At 52.1% G+C, this 24,428-nt stretch overlaps 1 protein-coding gene across 1 annotated transcript in view; it reads left to right on the forward strand.

Annotated features, from left to right (window-relative positions):
• LOC144943615 (protein phosphatase 1H-like) overlaps positions 1-24,428 on the forward strand; it is a 104,412-nt gene that overhangs the window by 30,743 nt on the left and 49,241 nt on the right. Inside the window, exons 2-5 of the mRNA XM_078871232.1 lie at positions 482-653; positions 3,264-3,389; positions 5,793-6,044; positions 15,959-16,071. Of these exons, the coding sequence (XP_078727358.1) occupies positions 482-653; positions 3,264-3,389; positions 5,793-6,044; positions 15,959-16,071 (663 nt within the window). The remainder of the gene's footprint in view (positions 1-481; positions 654-3,263; positions 3,390-5,792; positions 6,045-15,958; positions 16,072-24,428) is intronic.

Below are 24,428 nucleotides of genomic sequence, written 5' to 3' on the forward strand. Positions count from 1 at the left end.
TGAATCACTTTAGACAAAAAGTGAATAAGCACAGGTGTATCCTCGGGTTGTTCAGACAGCGACGATAGGCATCCTTCGAGATGGAGCGATGAAATTCTCTCGTGGGCAAGGCGGTTGGTGAATTATTACTTGGCAGGATAGGAAGATAGAGCAGTCGCTTGGGAGGGCCTTCATCCAGCAATGGTTTGCGCATGGCTGACGATGATGATTATCACGATGATGATCATGTGTGTGTATGTTTCATGATCTGAACTGATTCTGGGCCTCCGCAAGGTTGACTCGGCCTCAATAGAGTACCCGGTGCGGTGTGTAAACATCGCCACTCGGGAGACAAAGGTGGTCGGGCATTGTGCTTGCCGCCCACCCACTCGTGTGCCGTGCCGGCCTTCCTAGACGCCGCTACGTCGCTCAAGAGCTGCTCTTGCCCCCAACAGTCTACACGGGAGGGTTGGATCATGGCCATTGTCTGTGCGGAGTGCAGGGTCATCAATGCGGGCAAGAGTCCCCTGAACGAGGACCAGGCGGTGTGCGAGGTGGTGTTCGTGAAGCGCAGCGCCGAGCAGACGGCGCTGCGCTCCGCCATGCCCTGGAGGAGGGAGAGCCCCACGATGGCGCGCGACGGGGACGGCGACCTGGTCATGGAGGGCGTCATGGTGGGTGGCGGTTCATCGTCGGTTCTCATCGTCGTCGTCGTCATCATAAGCCTTCCCCCGATTAGCGCGGTTGGCTACGAAAGAAGAGCAACATACATCGAAAATTAACATCTTGTACGGGACACAATTGTTGTACCTCCCCGGTTTCAACCTTCCACGCCGCCAAAGGTCGACCAGCAATCCAATCGGGACCGGGCCACATGGCCGATGCGGCCACCTGATACGCAAATGGCGCATCAAAGATGTTTGCGGCCTGCGAGTGCGGCCACGAATCCCAAATGATCGACCACATTGTTCACAGCTGCTGTCTTCACTCCTTTAAAGATGAACGGACGAGATCCACTCTGCATCTGAACAGACAATTGAGTGGATAACAACATCTAAAATGACATCTTTAATCTGCTGCTAATTTATTCATACGAAAGAAGATGCATACATCATGAGTATTAGCTATAGCCCGCACTAACCCCCACCAAACCTTACCCATATTGATTCATGATACATATTTTCGGTAGGCCATACGATAATCAATGTATGTATGTATGAATGTTGAACTTCTTTCGCACCATACAAAGCCAACCTTGCTAATCGGCCAAGTTTGTGTCAAAAAAGCGTCCACCACCTGAATTAGCGAACAAACTAAATTTGTCGCGTGGTGCACAAGCGCTTACCGTGCTGTTTGTTATTGTGTAGGCTCGCCGGTGAGCTGGGCAGCAATGCTCACGAATACATTTCGCAATTAGGTACCCACATTGGTGTTGTCCAAAATGAGCCCGTCCCGTAGTCAGCCGCCAAGCCAGTGGGTAAGGGGGAAGACGGCAGACGATGGGGGGGGCCACACTGTTTAGTCGGCTACAAAAATGTGTGTCGCATGGAGACGCACGGCTTTCGGTCCTTGTGGCAGATAGATAGGCTCGCTCCCGAGAGACGGGGTTAATGGGGGTTAAAAGCCCCGGCTCGTGACCTGTGGCCTGAGCTCGGTACGTGCGCGCGTGTGACCATGTGGCCATTGTGTGGCCGTTGTGTGGTCGTGTGGCCATTGTGTGGTCGTGTGGCCGTTGTGTGGTCGTGTGGCCTTTGTGTGGTCGTGTGGCCATTGTGTGGTCGTGTGGCCATTGTGTGGTCGTGTGGCCGTCGTGTGGCCGTTGTGTGGCCGTGTGGCCATTGTGTGGCTGTGTGGCCGTTGTGTGGTCCTGTGGCCGTTGTGTGGTCGTGTGGCCATTGTGTGGTCGTGTGGCCGTTGTGTGGTTGTGTGGCCGTTGTGTGGTCGTGTGGCCGTTGTGTGGTCGTGTGGCCTTTGTGTGGTCGTGTGGCCATTGTGTGGTCGTGTGGCCATTGTGTGGTCGTGTGGCCGTCGTGTGGTCTTGTTGCCGTTGTGTGGTCGTGTGGCCTTTGTGTGGTCGTGTGGCCATTGTGTGGTCGTGTGGCCGTCGTGTGGTCGTGTGGCCGGTGTTTGGTCGTGTGGCCGTCGTGTGGTCGTGTGGCCGTCGTGTGGTCGTGTGGCCGTCGTGTGGTCGTGTGGCCGTCGTGTGGCCGTCGTGTGGCCATTGTGTGGTCGTGTGGCCGTTGTGTGGCTGTGTGGCCGTTGTGTGGCCGTTGTGTGGTCATGTGGCCGTTGTGTGGCTGTGTGACCGTTGTGTGGTCCTGTGGCCGTTGTGTGGTCGTGTGGCTGTTGTGTGGCCGTTGTGTGGTCGTGTGGCCGTTGTGTGATCGTGTGGCCATTGTGTGGTCGTGTGGCCATTGTGTGGTTGTGTGGCCGTTGTGTGGCCGTTGTGCGGCCGTTTGGTCGTGTGGCCGTTGTGTGACCGTGTGGCCTTTGTGTGGTCGTGTGGCCTTTGTGTGGTCGTGTGGCCATTGTGTGGTCGTGTGGCCATTGTGTGGTCGTGTGGCCGTCGTGTGGTCGTGTGGCCGGTGTTTGGTCGTGTGGCCGTCGTGTGGTCGTGTGGCCGTCGTGTGGTCGTGTGGCCGTCGTGTGGTCGTGTGGCCGTCGTGTGGCCGTCGTGTGGCCATTGTGTGGTCGTGTGGCCGTTGTGTGGCTGTGTGGCCGTTGTGTGGCCGTTGTGTGGTCATGTGGCCGTTGTGTGGCTGTGTGACCGTTGTGTGGTCCTGTGGCCGTTGTGTGGTCGTGTGGCTGTTGTGTGGCCGTTGTGTGGTCGTGTGGCCGTTGTGTGATCGTGTGGCCATTGTGTGGTCGTGTGGCCATTGTGTGGTTGTGTGGCCGTTGTGTGGCCGTTGTGCGGCCGTTTGGTCGTGTGGCCGTTGTGTGACCGTGTGGTCGTGTGGCCGTTGTGTGGCCGTTGTGTGGCCGTGTGGCCGTTGTGTGGTCGTGTGGTCGTGTGGCCGGTGTTTGGTCATATGGCCGTTGTGTGGTCATGTGGTCGTGTGGTCGTGTGGCCGTTGTGTGGTCGTGTGGCCGGTGTTTGGTCGTGTGGCCGTTGTGTGGTCGTGTGGTCGTGTGGCCGTTGTGTAAACGTTGTGTGGCCGTTGTGTGGTCGTGTGGCCGGTGTTTGGTCATGTGACCATCATGTGATCGTGTGGCCGTTCGGTCGTGTGGCCGGTGTTTGGTCGTGTGGCCGTGTGGTGATGCCGTCCGCTCTCCCATCTGCGCAGGATGACGACGGCATCACTTTCATCTACTGGGGCATGTTTGACGGCCACGCGGGCCCTGGGGCGGCCGTCATGGCAGCCAGCCTTCTCCACCACCACGTGGCCAAGCAGCTGCAAGGCATCGTGGAGGTACGGTGGCGAGAGGCGGTCGTGGTTTGCTTTCGACAGAATCCATCCAGAGGAATCTGCATCTGCACGCTCACTCTGCACGAGACGGGTACGGTGATTCGGGAGACACCGCGACTCGCTGCATGGGGACAATGGCAGTGAAAAATCTCAATGAATTATTGGGTTTTTGGGAACAATTTTATTGGTGATAAGGCTGAGAACATCAACTGAATACCGATTCAGAATATGTATTTATAACGGAGCAATCCGATGAGCTATAAAGCTCTTTTTCACAGATGTCCAGTAGGGGCTGTGTAAGAACATTACGACAGCAAACAATATGAAAGCACGATAGGAGTGCAAAGTATAGGAAAGATAAACAAATGACCAAACAAATATACAAGTAAAACTTATCTATTTTTCATTTTACCAGGTAAAGCCCACTGAGCTATTAGCTTCGTTTACAGTAGTGACCTGGCCACAAATGATAGCTCAACGAAGTGGCTCATCATGTGAACATTTATAGCAGCCAAAAACTCTAAACAGTTGATTTTGATTCTGAATGTGGAGGGGAAAACTGGAAGACCCGGAGAAAAATCCACGCGACCACGGGAAGAACATGCAAACTCCAAATACAGTATACAAGCGTCAGGGTCGGGATCGAACTCACGAACTCCTGTATACCAGGCGAGGTAGTTAACATCTCGCCACCGTGGCACACACCCAGGATCTCGGCGTCGCTGGCTCGTTGCCTCCGCACGGTATTCCCCCTCTCGTGAGCCATGTGCCCCCCCCCGCTCCCTTGACCTGTGACCTGGCCGGGTGGCCCACTCGGCTCACTCCTCTGTGGGCACGGCTTCGCCAGCACCACCCCCTCCCCCCCTCCCCCGGGTCCCCTCCTCCACTGGCTGGAGATGGAAACAAAATTAAAAACGAGTTCAAATTGAAACACGAGGAGCAGTGCGAGATCGCTATTTGCAGCAGCTGATAAATTGTTCCGCCAGCGGTTCGTGCTAACCGCAAGCGCACTGGCTCTTAATAAAACGTGAGCACATTTTGGGTGCCGGGTAATGGCCGCGCAAACTGCATCGGCGAGGAAGTGTCATTCCCTAGGGAGCGCCACAAATCGCACTCCCCCCCCGCCACCCCCCAATGTCGTTAGCGGATGGCTAAGTGACATTGTCAGAAAGGTAAATCTTATCAGATTACACGCGCGTGTCCATTAGGTGTCACGCGCCGTTAAGCGACGTCGCACGAGTCAAGATGACGGCCTGTAGGGTGCTCCTCACAAACGTCGGTAGCATGTCGACTTTGAGGATTTTTGGAAATTTCGTTTAAATCAAAGGACATCGTCTGTGTCACAGACATTACGAGCAAACGTGAGAAGAGTGTTTGAGAATGTAACCTTAACGGCATCCTAATGCTTTGTGAGCAGTATTTTAAATGTCACGTAGCAAAACAATCTTAGCAAAATACTCATAACAGGAAAACAATATCAATGTAGCTCTTAACTGTGTGATCCATTGAGATGAGCCGTTCAATGTGGGCGCCGGGTGGCTAGGAGATGTTTACTCCCTCGCCCTGGTATAGAGGAGTTCGTGGGTTCGATTCCGACCCTGACGCCTGCTGTATATTTAGAGTTTGCGTGTTCTCCCCGTGGTCGCGTGGATTTTCCTCTAGTTCCTTCAGTTATTCCCTCCACATTTAGAATCAACGTTCGTTTTTGAGTATTTGGCTGCTCTCAGTTTCCCCGTGATAAGCCACTTTTGTTGAGCGATAATTTGTGATAGCCAAGTCGCTTCTGAAAAACAGCTATGCAGCTCAGTGGGCCTTACCTGGTCAAATAAAAAATAGTTTGGTTATATAGACGGAATGTGCCTCCTTTTTACATCTGTGTGGTGGTTCAAAATGGTGCGGTTGCCACCAAACGGTGAGTCGGTGTCGAACGGGTCTTCACCACAGGTGGAAGAATCCAAATGGGTGAATTTCACAAGAACAGTAACCGTGGCAACCCAGCCACACGTCTTGACAGTACAAAGGGGAAATACGTTCACATCACACCGTCCAACCGTGATGACCTGCACTGCCTACCAATTAAATCAACGGATCGATTACAAGCTGTGCACATTCGTGTCCACACACACGAGTGCCTACACCAATCTGCTGGGCACGTGGTTTGCGCCGGTACTAACCCACCCACCCACCTTTCTAAATGTACGAACTTGTAGTAGCGATTGAAGAGCAATAGGGAGCGAGCGCCTGGGCAAATCGGTGAGTGCTGGACCCATCGATCAACCCGGCTGCCAAGCTGTGCCGCTGCCACGTCCACGGCGTGCGTGTTGACGCTCGCCGGCTGTGGCTTCCCGCGGCTTCCCGCGGCTTCCCACGGCGCTAACGAGAGGTGGCGGCTGCCGCCCCCTCCAGGTGCTGCGCAGCGGCACGGGCTGCCCCCCCGCGTGCCTCAACGACGAGGCCGAGGGCCGCTCGCGCCGAGGGCCCGCGGGGGCCGCCGCGGCGACGGCGGCGGCCGGAGGGGCGACCCGGGCCCAGAGCCTGCGGGTGGGGCCCGCCCAGGGCTCCCCGGCCCCCGCCACCCCCTCCAAGGCCCTGCCGGAGAAGGAGGTGACGCAGGACGCGCTCGTGGTGGGAGCCATCGAGAACGCCTTCCGCGAGATGGTGCCGCCCTCCCCCACACGCGCACGCACGCACGCACGCATCCCACACTCATACATGCACAGACACACCCCACAAAAGACAAAGCTCCCCCGTATAGCCTTAACAAACTGTAGGGGCAAGTGTTGTTAGCGAGCACCTATGAAGGCCGGCTCGGCACGCGAGAGGTTGGGTGGCCAGCACCACGCCCGACCGCCTTTGTCTCCCCAGTGGCGATGTTTACACACTGCACCAGGTACTCATTTGAGGCTGAGTCGACCTAGGGGAGGCCCAGGACCAGTTCAAATAATCGTCACTGGTGTTGGCCGTGAGCATAAATTGAACCCGGGTTGCCAGGTTAGTAGCGCAGTGCGCTACCCACTACACTACCGCTCCCCGTACACACACACACATACGCACACACACACACACGCACACTCACCCCACACAAAGACAAAGATCCCCCGAATAGCGTTAACAGACCGTTGGGGCAAGTGCTGTTAGCGAGCACCAATGCAGGCCGCCACCCACATCCGAAAGACAAAGAGAAACGCACGCCGCCCATACACACTCCTCACGTGCGCACACACACATGGCCTGCCACGCATTTAGAATGCAACTTTGTTATGTGTTTTGCGGATCATTGTGGGAAATGCAAATATAAGCAATAATCCATCCCGTGCCTTCACATAGAAGTAAAATTAATCAGTAAAACGGCCGATTGGCCTTTTAGACCAATCCTGACCACCACCATGAGTTCACGCAGCACACCGTGGACCGATATTCAACCTGCTGAGTCTTATCAGAAGCGTCAGGCTGGTTAACCATCCTGCTCGGTTACCAGACTACCAGATCATATTGGCAAAAGGACTACAGAAAAGCCATAATCGTAGAGCGGTATGGGTAATTAGTTGTCTGCCTCTGTACTAATGTGGTTTTGTTATCAGATGTTTTGGTTTGTCTGCGTGAGCGTGTACTTGCTCATTGCGCTCTTGAGTCATTCGTAGGAACGGGACGATGCAGCTCCCCAGCAGTTTGACGAATTCCCTCGATTCCTCCTCGCCGCGTCGTTGGCACCGCTTCTCTCTCCGCATCACGTTTGCCAATTTTTATTCACCCCATGAAGCCTACGGTAACATTCGAATCTCGTTTACTTCCTAAGAGCACAAATCTCGTATTTAATGCTTCTAAGAATAGGTTTAACCCTTTCTGGCGATAAAACAGTTGTGTTAAGATGTTCAATACACCAAATAGAAATCATTTGCAAGGAATCCTGTCTGCTTAGACAACTTAAAAAATACCAGACCTCCCCCCCTGTTGTGTTGATAGCCGTTGTATAAGGCACAGGGCTGGGAAGAATTTATCACTGTGTAGTGGTGATACGCGCTGGGTGTATACGTCGTGTGCCAGCGCGTATGTACGGGTGTGTGTGTGGTGACGCGCGCTGACGGGGAGGAGCAGGCGTCAGTGCGCGGGTGGGGGTAGTGCTGCTGATTGGCTGTGTGCCGGTGACGCGCTGAGAGGGAGTGATCGGGTGGCAGCGCGGTGTGATTGGTCGGGGAGTGGAAACACGCGCTGGGCGGAAACGGATCGTAGAGATAGCGCGTGGTGATTGGGTAACTGAGGAGCGGTGCCGACGTTGAGGTCCGCATCCGCTCCGTCTCCCGGGAAGAAGAGATATATAAGGGGATGCACAGAGGAGTAGGGGGGCAGAAGTGGAACCATCTAAGAATGAAGACGAAGGTGCAGAGATAGAGCCCGGAGAGGAGAGTAAAGGAGAGTAATGGAGAGTAGAGGGGAGTCATGTATAGTGTGTAGCCAGAGAGAGAGAACGGTCTTCACGAGCTGAGTAATGTATAGTGTGTAGCCAGAGAGAGAGAACGGTCTACACGAGCTGAGTAATGTATAGTGTGTAGCCAGAGAGAGAGAACGGTCTACACGAGCTGAGTAATGTATAGTGTGTAGCCAGAGAGAGAGAAAGGTCTACACGAGCTGAGCGATGTATAGTGTGTAGCCAGAGAGAGAGAAAGGTCTACACGAGCCGAGTATGCATACGGTGTAGCCAGAGAGAGAGAAAGGTCTACACGAGCCGAGTATGCATACGGTGTAGCCAGAGAGAGATGCAAAGTCTACACGAGGCGAGTGGAGAGTGTAGCAGAGGCGCAGAGTCTACACGAGACGAGAGAAGAGTGTAGCCGAGGCGCGGAGTCTACACGAGGCACAGAGAGCCAGCAGCACAGAATCTAAGAGAGTCAAGAGAAGCGTAGGGCGGAGAGAAGAGGTCACGAGTTGTACCGTTGTATGGTGACCGCATTGTGAAGAAGAGAGGCCACGCGTTGTATCGTTACAAGTCAAGATTTAATAAAAGAAGTGTGTTCCCGTCAAGGAGTTTCCTGCCGTCATTTTCCAATACTTCAACTGTAAAATGTAGATTTTTTTTTTACACTGTGGTGTGCAAGCTGCAGCTACCTGCCCACCAAGAAGGCACCCATTAGGTGGTTCTCATGTCACCAAGTGTGGCCTCGTGACAGGCCTGAGTCAATCCTGACTGGAATTTGACAGGAGGACTTACATTGCTGGGATGGGTTTTCTGGTCGTCATTGACTGCCAGAGCGATTACGGTAAAGTCTGCAACCCCCCCCCGCCCCTTCCAAGTACTGTGCACAGTGTGGTGACACACGGCGGGAGCTTGCGACATGCTGCGGTGTTTTCCCTGCCCTGATTACAAGGCCTTCATCATTAGCAATGGGTGTGCAAAATGTGCCCTTCACTGACAGGTGTAGAATTTCTGGGCTATCCTTCAGGTTGCCACCTGCTGCTTCTGGCAGTGCCTCCACTGGACAGGAGACGTAACTGAGCGCTCCTTGGGAAAACTTGCTCCAGTGAGGAGATGTAACTGAGTGCTCCTTGGGAAGACTTGCTCCAGTGAGGAGATGCAACTGAGTGCTCCTTGGGAAGATTTGCTCCAGTGAGGAGATGTAACTGAGTGCTCCTTGGGAAGACTTGCTCCAGTGAGGAGACGTAACTGAGTGCTCCTTGGAAGACTTGCTCCAGTGAGGAGATGTAACTGAGTGCTCATTGGGAAGACTTGCTCCAGTGAGGAGATGTAACTGAGTGCTCCTTGTGAAGACTTGCTCCAGTGAGAGATGTAACTGAGTGCTCATTGGGAAGACTTGCTCCAGTGAGGAGATGTAACTGAGTGCTCCTTGTGAAGACTTGCTCCAGTGAGGAGATGTAACTGAGTGCTCATTGGGAAGACTTGCTCCAGTGAGGAGATGTAACTGAGCGCTCCTTGTGAAGACTTGCTCCAGTGAGGAGACGTAACTGAGTGCTCCTTGGGAAGACTTGCTCCAGTGAGAAGATGTAACTGAGTGCTCCTTGGGAAGACTTGCTCCAGTGAGAGATGTAACTGAGTGCTCCTTGGGAAGATTTGCTCCAGTGAGGAGATGTAACTGAGTGCTCCTTGGGAAGACTTGCTCCAGTGAGGAGATGTAACTGAGTGCTCCTTGGGAAGATTTGCTCCAGTGAGGAGATGTAACTGAGTGCTCCTTGGGAAGACTTGCTCCAGTGAGGAGACGTAACTGAGTGCTCCTTGGAAGACTTGCTCCAGTGAGGAGATGTAACTGAGTGCTCATTGGGAAGACTTGCTCCAGTGAGGAGATGTAACTGAGTGCTCCTTGTGAAGACTTGCTCCAGTGAGAGATGTAACTGAGTGCTCATTGGGAAGACTTGCTCCAGTGAGGAGATGTAACTGAGTGCTCCTTGTGAAGACTTGCTCCAGTGAGGAGATGTAACTGAGTGCTCATTGGGAAGACTTGCTCCAGTGAGGAGATGTAACTGAGCGCTCCTTGTGAAGACTTGCTCCAGTGAGGAGACGTAACTGAGTGCTCCTTGGGAAGACTTGCTCCAGTGAGGAGATGTAACTGAGTGCTCCTTGGGAAGACTTGCTCCAGTGAGAGATGTAACTGAGTGCTCCTTGGGAAGATTTGCTCCAGTGAGGAGATGTAACTGAGTGCTCATTGGGAAGACTTGCTCCAGTGAGGAGATGTAACTGAGTGCTCATTGGGAAGACTTGCTCCAGTGAGGAGATGTAACTGAGTGCTCCTTGGGAAGACTTGCTCCAGTGAGGAGACGTAACTGAGTGCTCCTTGGAAGACTTGCTCCAGTGAGGAGATGTAACTGAGTGCTCATTGGGAAGACTTGCTCCAGTGAGGAGATGTAACTGAGTGCTCCTTGTGAAGACTTGCTCCAGTGAGAGATGTAACTGAGTGCTCATTGGGAAGACTTGCTCCAGTGAGGAGATGTAACTGAGTGCTCCTTGTGAAGACTTGCTCCAGTGAGGAGATGTAACTGAGTGCTCATTGGGAAGACTTGCTCCAGTGAGGAGATGTAACTGAGCGCTCCTTGTGAAGACTTGCTCCAGTGAGGAGATGTAACTGAGTGCTCATTGGGAAGACTTGCTCCAGTGAGGAGATGTAACTGAGTGCTCCTTGTGAAGACTTGCTCCAGTGAGGAGATGTAACTGAGTGCTCATTGGGAAGACTTGCTCCAGTGAGGAGACGTAACTGAGTGCTCCTTGGAAGACTTGCTCCAGTGAGGAGATGTAACTGAGTGCTCATTGGGAAGACTTGCTCCAGTGAGGAGATGTAACTGAGTGCTCCTTGTGAAGACTTGCTCCAGTGAGAGATGTAACTGAGTGCTCATTGGGAAGACTTGCTCCAGTGAGGAGATGTAACTGAGTGCTCCTTGTGAAGACTTGCTCCAGTGAGGAGATGTAACTGAGCGCTCCTTGTGAAGACTTGCTCCAGTGAGGAGATGTAACTGAGCGCTCCTTGTGAAGACTTGCTCCAGTGAGGAGATGTAACTGAGTGCTCCTTGGGAAGACTTGCTCCAGTGAGGAGACGTAACTGAGTGCTCCTTGGAAGACTTGCTCCAGTGAGGAGATGTAACTGAGTGCTCATTGGGAAGACTTGCTCCAGTGAGGAGATGTAACTGAGTGTTCCTTGTGAAGACTTGCTCCAGTGAGAGGTGTAACTGAGTGCTCATTGGGAAGACTTGCTCCAGTGAGGAGATGTAACTGAGTGCTCCTTGTGAAGACTTGCTCCAGTGAGGAGATGTAACTGAGTGCTCCTTGGGAAGACTTGCTCCAGTGAGAGATGTAACTGAGTGCTCCTTGGGAAGATTTGCTCCAGTGAGGAGATGTAACTGAGTGCTCCTTGGGAAGACTTGCTCCAGTGAGGAGACGTAACTGAGTGCTCCTTGGAAGACTTGCTCCAGTGAGGAGATGTAACTGAGTGCTCATTGGGAAGACTTGCTCCAGTGAGGAGATGTAACTGAGTGCTCCTTGTGAAGACTTGCTCCAGTGAGAGATGTAACTGAGTGCTCATTGGGAAGACTTGCTCCAGTGAGGAGATGTAACTGAGTGCTCATTGGGAAGACTTGCTCCAGTGAGGAGATGTAACTGAGCGCTCCTTGTGAAGACTTGCTCCAGTGAGGAGATGTAACTGAGTGCTCATTGGGAAGACTTGCTCCAGTGAGGAGATGTAACTGAGTGCTCCTTGGGAAGACTTGCTCCAGTGAGGAGACGTAACTGAGTGCACCTTGGAAGACTTGCTCCAGTGAGGAGATGTAACTGAGTGCTCATTGGGAAGACTTGCTCCAGTGAGGAGATGTAACTGAGTGCTCCTTGTGAAGACTTGCTCCAGTGAGAGATGTAACTGAGTGCTCATTGGGAAGACTTGCTCCAGTGAGGAGATGTAACTGAGTGCTCCTTGTGAAGACTTGCTCCAGTGAGGAGATGTAACTGAGTGCTCATTGGGAAGACTTGCTCCAGTGAGGAGATGTAACTGAGCGCTCCTTGTGAAGACTTGCTCCAGTGAGGAGATGTAACTGAGTGCTCATTGGGAAGACTTGCTCCAGTGAGGAGATGTAACTGAGTGCTCCTTGGGAAGACTTGCTCCAGTGAGGAGACGTAACTGAGTGCTCCTTGGAAGACTTGCTCCAGTGAGGAGATGTAACTGAGTGCTCATTGGGAAGACTTGCTCCAGTAAGGAGATGTAACTGAGTGCTCCTTGTGAAGACTTGCTCCAGTGAGAGATGTAACTGAGTGCTCATTGGGAAGACTTGCTCCAGTGAGGAGATGTAACTGAGTGCTCCTTGTGAAGACTTGCTCCAGTGAGGAGATGTAACTGAGTGCTCATTGGGAAGACTTGCTCCAGTGAGGAGATGTAACTGAGTGCTCCTTGTGAAGACTTGCTCCAGTGAGAGATGTAACTGAGTGCTCATTGGGAAGACTTGCTCCAGTGAGAGATGTAACTGAGTGCTCATTGGGAAGAATTGCTCCAGTGAGAGATGTAACTGAGTGCTCATTGGGAAGACTTGCTGCAGTGAGGAGATGTAACTGAGTGCTCCTTGTGAAGTCTTGCTCCAGTGAGGAGATGTAACTGAGTGCTCCTTGGAAGACTTGCTCCAGTGAGGAGATGTAACTGAGTGCTCCTTGGAAGACTTGCTCCAGTGAGGAGATGTAACTGAGTGCTCCTTGGGAAGACTTGCTCCAGTGAGGAGATGTAACTGAGTGCTCCTTGGAAGACTTGCTCCAGTGAGGAGATGTAACTGAGTGCTCCTTGTGAAGACTTGCTCCAGTGAGAGATGTAAATGAGTGCTCCTTGGAAGACTTGCTCCAGTGAGGAGATGTAAATGAGTGCTCCTTGGGAAGACTTGCTCCAGTGAGGAGATGTAACTGAGTGCTCCTTGGAAGACTTGCTCCAGTGAGGAGATGTAACTGAGTGCTCATTGGGAAGACTTGCTCCAGTGAGGAGATGTAACTGAGTGCTCCTTGGGAAGACTTGCTCCAGTGAGGAGACGTAACTGAGTGCTCCTTGGAAGACTTGCTCCAGTGAGGAGATGTAACTGAGTGCTCCTTGTGAAGACTTGCTCCAGTGAGGAGATGTAACTGAGTGCTCCTTGGGAAGACTTGCTCCAGTGAGGAGATGTAACTGAGTGCTCCTTGTGAAGACTTGCTCCAGTGAGGAGATGTAACTGAGTGCTCTTTGGGAAGACCTGCTCCAGTGAGGAGATGTAACTGAGTGCTCCTTGGGAAGACTTGCTCCAGTGAGGAGATGTAACTGAGTGCTCCTTGTGAAGACTTGCTCCAGTGAGGAGATGTAACTGAGTGCTCTTTGGGAAGACTTGCTCCAGTGAGGAGATGTAACTGAGTGCTCCTTGGGAAGACTTGCTCCAGTGAGGAGATGTAACTGAGTGCTCCTTGGGAAGACTTGCTCCAGTGAGGAGATGTAACTGAGTGCTCCTTGGGAAGACTTGCTCCAGTGAGGAGATGTAACTGAGTGCTCCTTGGGAAGACTTGCTTCAGTGAGAGATGTAACTGAGTGCTCCTTGGGAAGACTTGCTCCAGTGAGGAGATGTAACTGAGTGCTCCTTGGGAAGACTTGCTCCAGTGAGGAGATGTAACTGAGTGCTCCTTGGGAAGACTTGCTCCAGTGAGGAGATGTAACTGAGTGCTCCTTGGGAAGACTTGCTCCAGTGAGGGGATGTAACTGAGTGCTCATTGGGAGCTATGATGATCTTATCGTAGACACTCATGACATGTGTTTTTTACGTGTAAAATAATTATTGTGCTAAGGTTAATCTTACGATCTGCAAGTTAGTTCATCCTCTGTCAATCTGTCGATCAATTTTTCTATGAATCACAATTCAATGGCACGAGTAATGTCATCAAATTAAAAATATAATACATATTTTTTTAAATATGCACTTAGCCAGCGTGAGTGTCGGACATCAAATATCAACACGGATAATAAAAGTTCCAATGTCCTGTAATTTAATTTATAATTAGTGATAAACTCGGCAGATAATTATTGCATCACTGTAATTCAATTGCAAAACACACAAGCGTAATTTTCTTTTCTTCAGCTGAACATCACATTGTTAACTACACCACAGTGCGCGGTGCATTAAAAACACGCACGGCCTTCTCATCACGGGGCGTTGTAAATGATTCAAGAGGACTCACGGAGGTGACCGGGGAAGGGGGGGGGGCGCAGGAATAACAATTCGCTGCCGTGGGGCTGTGTGGGGGCCTCTCAGGGGCTGGGACGCCAGGCAACGATGGATTACTGTGAGGGCAGAAATACTGCTGCCGCTACCGGTATTGTCTAATGGGCCGCGGCGGCTTCATTCCCTGCACTCGCGCCAAGTGCAGACACGTCTCTCGCTCTCTCGCTGTCGAGTTGCTGCCCACGGAATGGTTATGTCCGTGGCTCTTCTTTGTTGTATTAAAACGATTACACATTTTGCTTTGTCCTACCAGGTAAGGCCCACCAAACTATATCGTTATTTTTCAGAAGCGACCTGGCTATCACAAATGACAGCTCAGCGAAGAGCAGCCAAACACTCTAAACGTGTGTTTCTAAACGTGGAGGGAAAACACGCAGGAGCCGGAGAAAAATCCACGCGACCACGGGGAGAACATGCAAACTCCAAATTTACGGATTTCAAGGTTGGGATCAAACCCACAACCTCCTGTATACCAGGCGAGGTAGTTAACATCTTGCCACCATGTTACCCCATTGTGTTATGTTACTGAAGTTTTAGGTCATTTTGATTGAGATTGTTGTCCCAACCGTCGTGGCTGGAGTTGAGCTTGCCAGCAGCAGCATCGCCCACCTTGCTCCGATTCCTTCCTGCCTGGTCAACTCTCTCCGGTCCATGGCACAGATCCCACAATCAAAGTCTACCAACAGGGGCAGAGGCCCTAAAAACCAGGTCCACAGTCGTAGAATATTACAAATGGAATTTGTCACTCACATCGCCATGCCATTTGTGGCTTTTATTTGACGCAAGAACCTGAAAATGTCAGCTGTCTTGAGGATAGATAAATCGCTTGGTTGAGAAGTAGATATACGTCACACATCTGTGCATTCTGAGACATTTACACAAAACCGATCTAGCGTCATTCGCGAAAACGAAATCTTATGAAACTGAACAAACCCTAGCACGTGGAGGTGCAGCTAAATGAAGATGTTTTCAGCCAATTATTGTGGTCGCAAACCGGAGCACCCGGAGAAAACCCAGACATGGAGTGGGCAACGCAATCCGTAGAGAGTCGGAACAGATGGAGATTAGTCCACATTTGCTGTACCGCCTTGTCCTGGCAAGCCAGGGTATGACGTCTCGATGCCCACAGGGAAGGGAGTTTAGCAACGTTTGTGTTATCCGCCAACCCTTGCCACCTCCACAGTGCTGGGCTGCAGGCGTGCGCCCACCGCCGTTTGTGTACTTTATAGTTTAACTTTGCACAATGTCTAAATCGGTGGTCACTCAGCCCATCATCGCTCTGGGTCAATAATTTGAATACCTCTTTGTGGCATGTCTGCAGTTGAATTTGGATAAACTGCCTTTATATGTGTGTATATGTTGAATTCGTTCGCACCGTACGTAGCCAACTTTTATAATCGGAGGTGCGGGGGAAGGAGAACAAACTTCCTATGGCAAGAGTCTTTGCCATAGGAATGTGGATGATTGCTTTTTCAGAGCTACTGGTGAATATGAGTACCATCCTATGCTTGCTTGATGTAAGGTGTGGTGTCAGTGCAGTGGTACATATGTGTCTGTGCGTGCGTGGGTATCTGCAAGGAGCGGTCTTGTAGTGGTTAGCACTCTGCGCTATGAACCTGTTGACCCGAGTTCGATTCCTGTTCCATTCCTGTTCGATACCAGTGACGATTATCTGAACTGGTCCTGGGCTTCCCCTAGGTCGACTCAGCCTCAAATGAGTACCTTGTGCAGTACGTAAACATCGGAACCGACAAAGGTGGCCGGGCGTGGTTCTGGCCACCGACCCCCTCGTGTGCCGTGTCGGCCTTCGTAGGTGCTACTCGCTAACAGCGCTTGCTGTCCGCCGGGGTGTTGTTTGTGCGCAGGACGTGCAGATCGAGCGAGAGAAGACCAAGTCCCACGTGCCGGGCGGCTGCACGGCGCTCACCGTGATGTTCATGCTGGGGAAGCTCTACGTGGCCAACGCCGGCGACAGCAGGTGGGGCCCTCCCGACCGCCTCATGGGCGTTGTCCATCAGCCATGGTGGCTAGGAGATGTTGACTACCTCGCCTCGTATGCAGGAGGTCGTGGGTTCGATCCCGAACCTGACGCCTGCTGCTGTATATTTGGAGTTTGTGTGTCTGTTTCTCCCCATGGTCGCGTGGATTTATAATCGACGTCATGCATTCAGAGTGTTTAGCTACAGCAGTATATGTGCACGTGATAAGCCACGTGGTTGAGCTATCATTTGTAATAGCCAGGTCGTTTCTGAAAAAGAGCTCAGTGGACCCTACCTGGTGAAATAAAAAATAGTTTCGTTTTAGTTTTAATCCACACGACGTAATGATCCACCCAGCGTCCGCACCCCAGGTGCCCACCCCATCGCTCCATCTCCCCGGTCGACGTCGTCTCGAATGCGGTCCGTTCATTGGCTGCCGCTCTGTTATTAATCTTGGCCAGCGACCCTTTGCGCTTCTCATAGGTCCATGCAGCCCTAAACGGGTGGCCGGTGTGGGTGTGGTCATGAGTATCCACGCTGTTTGTGTTGCCATCCCACTGCCCCTTCGCTGTCCAAAGAGGCGCTCGCTAACGCCGCTGTCCTGGACACCCTTTAAAGCGTAGTGGAGATCTGTTCCCTTCAATCGCGATTATCACGTAAAATTAAGTTGACCAGCCATAGGCAGCACATTGCTACGTGCCATAGGCAACTCTCACCTTTCATACCTCGCAGCGACTTTTGAGTGGCCATCGAACAAAGATGGTGGTCACCGCATCGAACGCTTTCAGATGCGCTTCTGCGGCCGTCTGGAACGCTCTTACGATATTCGGAAGCCACTTTTAAATCATCTCGATTGAAAACTAATTTCTTTCTAACTTATTTTGTGTTTAGTGCTGTTGTCATTACCCTGCACCTCCGATTAGCACGGTTGGCTACGTACGGTGCGAAATAAGTTCAACGCACACGCATACATACCGTGCGCACAAGGTGAGAGGGACTGTGTGTACATTGATGTGTGAGAACGTGAGAACGTTCACGGTGAAGGAAAACATTCAGGGGCGGATATCAGTGACCGACCCAGTGCCCAACTACATTGTTTTAATTTGCATTGGTTCTCATTTTCAGTCTTGAGTCACTCGATTGCCCTCGGCGCTCGCTGTTGATGGATCGCCTCCCTTGGAGAGAAAACAAATTCCCCCTGGCAAATCCTCGCAGTGTGATCTCTTGCACTCGATCGGCTCGCACAGCGAAGGGGAATTGGTCATTAATTCGAATTAAGTGTCAATTTCCTGTTCCCAAGAACTCTGTCTTAGCCGAGTATTTTTAGCGGAAATTGGGATGAACCATTGGGATGAATCTCTCTGGCTGCGTCTTGCCTCATGCTTCTTATTTCCGCTGAATATTGATTTCAGACATACGCTGTCCGGCACAATACAAATCAGTGGTGTGGTAACATCATGAAGCGTAATGTAATTCAAGAAGAGACCCAGACATTTGCAGCAAATGTTACCCAAGCAAATATGAACAAACGCCTCGCTCCTTAACGCGTGGGTTTGAGAAGTTGTCATTCAACTCGCCGGTGAGGCTGAAACGAGGATAATTTCAGGTGCTTGTCCCCACGATCAATTACATTTTCCGGCTGTGTTGGGTGGTGGGAAGGGTCTTTTGACACAAATTCGGCCAGATCATTGCATGGCCGAACCAAAAAGTATCTCGTGAATTACTTTGGCCCTTTAGGTCGCACTCATTGCAACACACAAAGTTCTTGTCACAAATGAACCACAACACCTCGCTGTTCTCTTCAAGGAGCATAAACCGCGAACTCTGGTCATCTTCGCAGCTGCTTTTGGTCTGTCATCGAATAAAGATGGTGACCGGATCGCGCGCTTTCAAATGCGCTTCTGTGGCCGTCTGGAACGCTCTTCCTTCCGATGTTAGGAAGCCACTGGAGCTATGCACTTTTCAATCTAGATTGAAAACCAATTTCTTTAGAAACTACGTTTTGCGTTTAGTTTGTTGTCCTTCCCCCACACCTCTGATTAGCGTGGTTAGCAACGTATAGTGCGAAAGAAGTTCAGCATACTATACATACATACTTCGGTTGATGAGAACGTGAGTTTGAATCCCCGATTATCTAGTGCAGCTCAGTTCCCAGCTCAGTTCCCAGCTCAGTTCCCATCGCAGCACTTCAAGCGCCGCTCGGCTCCGTGGGCTCGGCCTGCCTCCTCCATTCCTCTCACCCTCAACGTTACCCCCCCCCTACCTACCTCTGAAACCGGAGATAAGCAATCGTTGTATCAACAAAGTTTAATGACTCGTAGGTTAGCGCATGCTATGCCGACTTAAAATCTGATAAAAAATTGTTTCCTGCCATTTTTTTTAAAGAAAAAGTTGACTTCGGTGTTGGACGCCATTGACAACCTGAACCGTCACACGGCACAACTCGTACCGTCACGCAGCACAACGCTTACCGTCACGCGTCACAACCCGAAGCGTCACGCGGCAAACCTGAAAACACATGGGGAGTGCAGCACGGTGACAGCAGCGGCAGCATCACGACCGCGAGGGCTGTGCACGCGGCTGCGCTGTGCGCTTCTCTCTACTCGCCTTCACAGTCACGTGAGCAAATGCCACGCACATAAAAAGCGCCGCACACTTGGTTCCTCCGTCAGAACTCCGCAGCACGATTCTTCTGCGTTGTCCGTCGTGATTTCTGTAGAGTTCAACGTTGTTCATAGGTTGCTTTCCCTCAAATCACTGCCAAAGAAACCCACTGATATTTATTTTCAGTGGCCCATTTACAGTAACACAACACAAGCCTCTTGGCAGCTTTTTTTTTATGCATCACATTTCTCGGGTAACGAATCATAAAATTATTGGACTTGTCTGCAATAATGAAACATCTCATTTTCATTCTCGTGATGATTTTTAAACAATATATTTGTTTTCTGTGAGAAAAAAACTATGTTGGCTCGCCCCACCACGTGGTATGAACAAAAAGGACTCGTGCTCGCTTCATAGAGTAATTCAACATACCATCATTGGGTCATCGGTTCAAGTCCCAGTCAGGGCCTCATCATTCAGTCTTTTTATATTTCCTGGTGAAATCCATTGATGGAAGCCCCTTGTTGTCAAACGAAACTTTTGGATACAATATTCCAAGAATAATTAATTCTACGTGCAAACAAAGTGTAAAACAGAAAAATGGAAATTAACAGGGATATAAAAGTGTGGCAAAAAACATTGCAATAATATTCTTGTTTAGATAAAAAGTCAAAGTGGTTTCCTGAGGTGATGGTCATCTCACATTTACTGGCCTGAGCCAGTGGTGTCAATTCCACACTCCAATGGCAGAGGCAAGATTATCCACAGGATGACCACTGTGCCGACTTCCCCACAAAAGAGGTCAGCATTTTATCGACCCCAGAGAGATGACGGGCTGAGTCAACCCCCAACCAGGATTGTGAACTCGCAATCTTCCAATTGTGTGCCTCTCTCTCCACCCACCTGGATGGTATGAATTATATATATATATGATTCCTATATACAGTATATGAATCCTATATATACACACAAAGACAAAGATCGCTCGTCTAGCCTTAACAGACTGAAGGGGCAAGTGCTGTTAGCGAGCAGCACCTATGAAGGCCGGCACGGCACACGAGAATTGCTTTTTGTATTTAGTTTGCTGTCCTTCCCCCAGCACCTCCTATTAGGATGTTTGGCTACGTACGGCGGGAAAGAAGGTCAACATGCATACATACATATGTAGTGTAGTAACTCGGCGGGAGACGACTTCACGGGTAACACACTCTTTATTTTATCAAACTTGGTTACAGGTGACTAACACCTACTTTGTATCTCGGGTGACAAACACCCACTTAGCTACTTGGCGACTAACGCCCACTGAGCTACTCGGATGACCAACATCCACTTAGTACTCGGGTGACAAACACCCACTTAGCTACTTGGCGACTAACGCCCACTGAGCTACTCGGATGACCAACATCCACTTAGCTACTCGGCGACTAACGCCACTGGGCTACTCGGATGACCAACATCCACTTAGTACTCGGGTGACAACCACCCACTTAGCTACTTGGCGACTAACGCCCACTGAGCTACTCGGATGACCAACATCCACTTAGCTACTCGGCGACTAACGCCACTGAGCTACTCGGATGACCAACATCCACTTAGCTACTCGGCGACTAACGCCACTGAGCTACTCGGATGACCAACATCCACTTAGCTACTCGGCGACTAACGCCACTGACTAAGTCTTCAGCTCCGTCTTCGGGTCTTCAACTGGGTAACTCTCCCCGAGTGCTCTCGCGCGTCCCCCTTTATACCCCACCTGCGGACGTCGCTGCGAGCACCCACTTATTCGACCAATCGCCGGGCGCTGGCTACGATCCTCTTTTCCCACATCTCATCGTGCCTCACCACTCACGCCGCGCCGCACCGTCATCTGTCACTCCCGGCGCGCGCGTCCACACCACGCCCACAACGCGTGCCCAACCCCGCACCCCGCGCCGCCCCGTGATCTATCACTGTCACAGTCGGCGCACGTCAATACCACCACTACATCACCCCCTACCACATAGCTCGCAGCCGACCCGGCTGCTATAAAAATATACAAACCGCCCTGTGTGCCCCGTAACACAACACAACAACAAGAACAACAACTAACGTAACAACACAACACGACGCGAACACTACCATCAGCAACCATCAACCAATGCCACCGCGACAATAGAACAATATATACAAACCGGCGAGTGACAATAGCAATGTGTATGCAGAAAGGAAAATAAATAGACAAAAAATTTTTTTTTTTCTTTCGACTCGTGCGGTGTCCCCTTCTTTCCGAGCGTCCCTACAACGGGACAATACCCCGGCAGAGGGGAACACCGGGCGAGCTCGGTGTAGAGAAAAAACGTCTTCATGAAAATTGTCGAGCCCTAGCCCGAGTCCGCCTTGCCGGTCCGTCGTACGGCACCAGACGCGGTTGAACGTCCGGTGGTGCCGGCGGTTCAGAAAGACATCGGCCAGGCACCGAGGACCCGTGCGTGCCGCGGGGTTCAGGCTCCCGACGGTCAGCAGCCGTCAAGCCCGAGGCACCTGGGGGTGGGTCAGGTGGAAACACGTGAGGAGCAGCCTGCGACACCTCCCTCCCCGAGTCGACGGTCACATCACACGCCCGGTCGTTACGGCACAGAACGGGGTCACACGGTGCCGCATAGGGCTTCAGTCGGGAGGGGTGCACATACCAACGGCGTTTCCCCCATTTTATCTGTATACTCTGGGGTCGTGCAACCCGCACAATTTCCACCGGTCCCCTCCAAGGTCTCAACAACTTGGGGGACGTAGCCAACGGTGCATGTGGACAATGCAGCCAGGCCTTATCGCCTGGTTTCCAATCATGCGTATGCACCCTCCGCTCATGCAATTTCTCGTTTGCAATTTGCCGCGACCGCGAATTCAACCTTGCCGCCTCCCGCGCTTCAGTCAATTTGGCGATATTAAATTTGATGTGGTCTGCCAATTTAGATTTTGCACGTGGCTGGGAAATCCCCAGTTGGACGTCCATGGCCGGATCGGCCTCCCGCCCATACATAAGAAAAAATGGGGAAAACCCCGTCGCCGCATGAGGGGCCATTCGATAGGCCGCGAGTACCCCCGGCACCTGTAAGTCCCAATCAACCTGATCGTCGCAGACCTGTTGGCACAACATAGACGTAATCGTCCTGTTCAGACGCTCAACCATCCCGTCAGTCTGCGGGTGGTAGGGGGAAGTACGCACTTTCTTTGTACCCAACAGGTCGCACACCTCGCGCAACAAAACGCTCGAAAAATTCTTCCCTTGATCCGTCAGCAAGCGTTCGGGGGCGCCCTTGTCCAACACATAACCCTGGACAAAGGCGTCCGCCACCGCCGCAGCCGACTGGTTGGCGAGCGGCCATGCCATAGGCCATCGGGTGAAGTATTCCACGCCAACCAGCAGGAACCTATTTCCCCTTGGTGTAACCGGAAAGGGCCCCAAGATGTCCAACGCTACCAATTCGTTTATACGCGAAACCTGAATGGATTGCAGCGGTGGATTAGCTGCCAATGGTGGCGGTTTCCTTTTGGCGCACCCTACGCATCCCTTAAGAATATTCGCCACGTCGTTACCCATCCCCGGCCAATAATAGTCTCGCTGGATTAGGGCGAGCGTTTTGTGAAAACCCAGATGCATGAGCCGTTCATGAGCTGCCAGAACAACCCTACCCCGCATAGCAACAGGCACAACGAGCACGTGACGCCGGGACATGTTGTCCCACCTCATCAAAAGGCCCTGTCTGCACACCCAGGAACCGACCCGCGCCTCCCCTTCTTCGGGAGCGCCAACTTTCCGACGCAGCGTAAGTAGGGAGCTGTCGGACATCTGGAGGCGGCCCCACTCAATGAGGGGCAACGACAACAGCGAATCCCTCCCCGTGGGGGCGTCCTCTCCCGGGGTGTCAGTGGCGGCGAGCGCAACTCCCGGGGTGCCGGCGACCGGGGGTTTGCACCGCGCTGATCCCAACAAACATGTGCAGTCCGTGCACGGCGGCAACCGCGACAAGGCGTCCGCGTTTGAGTGCCGCAACCCCTTGCGGTAAATCGTCGTGAATTGGTAGTCTTGAAGGACCTCCAACCATCGGGACAATTGGCCCGATGGCTGTGCCACGCGCATAGCGTATTGTAGAGCCGCATGGTCCGTCCGGACCGTAAAATGACGGCCGTAAAGATACGGCCTGAATTGCTGTGTAAAAAACACAATGGCTAACAATTCACGACGAGTTACGCAATAGCGTTGTTCTGCGGGGGAAAGAACCCTACTACCGTAGGCGACCACCCGTTCAACCCCCCCGACCACCTGTGAGAGCACCCCCCCGATACCCGTATTGCTGGCGTCCGTGTCAAGCAAAAACGGTTGTGTGAAATCGGGGTAACACAAGGGGGGAGCCTGCACCAAAGCGTCACGGAGGGAGCAGAACGCAGCCTCCTCTTCCGCCCCCCAGTGAAACCTCACACCCTTAGCCGTCAAAGCGTGCAGGGGCTTGGCTATGGTGGCAAATTGCTTGACAAAACGACGGTAATAGGAGGCAAAACCAATGAAACTACGAACCTCCGTGACCGAGGTTGGCGTTGGCCATGAGCTGACGCAATGCGTCTTAGCAGGGTCCGTCGAGATCCCTGAACGACTCACGATATGGCCCAAATACCTGACCGATTCCCGAAGCAGAAAACATTTAGCCGGTTTAAATTTAAGCTTAGCGGAACGCATCCTGAGGAACACCGCTCTCAGCCGCTGGAGGTGCTCCTCGAAAGTCCGACTAAAGACGATAATATCGTCAAGATAAATCAAACAGGTATCCCATTGGAGCCCCGACAAAACCAATTCCATGAGTCTCTGGAACGTGGCGGGAGCGGAATGTAAGCCCATGGGCAAACGGTTGAATTCAAATAGGCCCCCAGGTGTTCGGAAAGCAGTTTTAGGTTTAGACTCGTTATCGAGTGGCAATTGCCAAAATCCAGAAAGCAGATCGAGTGTGGAAAAAAACTGCGCTCCCGCCAAGGCATCCAGCGACTCATCCATCCTGGGGAGCGGATACGCATCCGCCATCGAGATTTTGTTTAAGCGGCGGAAATCGACACAAAACCGCAAGGACCCGTCCTGTTTCTTTACTAGGACAATAGGAGCACCCCACGGACTAGAAGAGGGCGAAATGATATCTGCCGCCAACATATCATTAACCGCCGATTGCACATGTTCCTTCTCGGCCGGGCTGAGCCGGAAGGGATTCTGACGAATAGGGGCCGCGTCCCCTGTAGCTATGTGGTGGCGCAACAGGTCAGTGCAGCCGATATCGTACTTATGTTTGCTGAACACGTCAGCAAACTCGATGAGCAAACCCCTCAATGCTCCCAATTGCACCCCGGACAAGTTATCTGAACCCGCACACAGCGAGTCCAACCACTCAGTCCCCTCATCACTTTGAGGATGCGACTTGACAGTGAAATCTGCTTGAGCCACGAGCCGTTCCTCAACGGGTAGCGGCGCGGCGTGAGCCAGCACCGTTCCCTGCGCAATTACGGCCGGCCGCGACCCCGTATTCAGGACCATTACGAACGGCTCACTGTCCCCTCTCACCATGGTTTGAGCAACCGCTAAGTCGAGGCCCTTACTGGCTCTGTTTGACGGCCCCAACAGCACCCCCTGTGCCTCCGCACCCACCTCGAGTGGCTTCCTGAACCGAAGGGGTACTAACATTTGCGATCCCGGGGGCACCCGTACAGTGTGAGTCGCCAGCGCCTGCACCGTCGC

This window comes from Lampetra fluviatilis, chromosome 32, assembly GCF_964198595.1.
Source record: "Lampetra fluviatilis chromosome 32, kcLamFluv1.1, whole genome shotgun sequence".
Taxonomy (NCBI): domain Eukaryota; kingdom Metazoa; phylum Chordata; class Hyperoartia; order Petromyzontiformes; family Petromyzontidae; genus Lampetra; species Lampetra fluviatilis.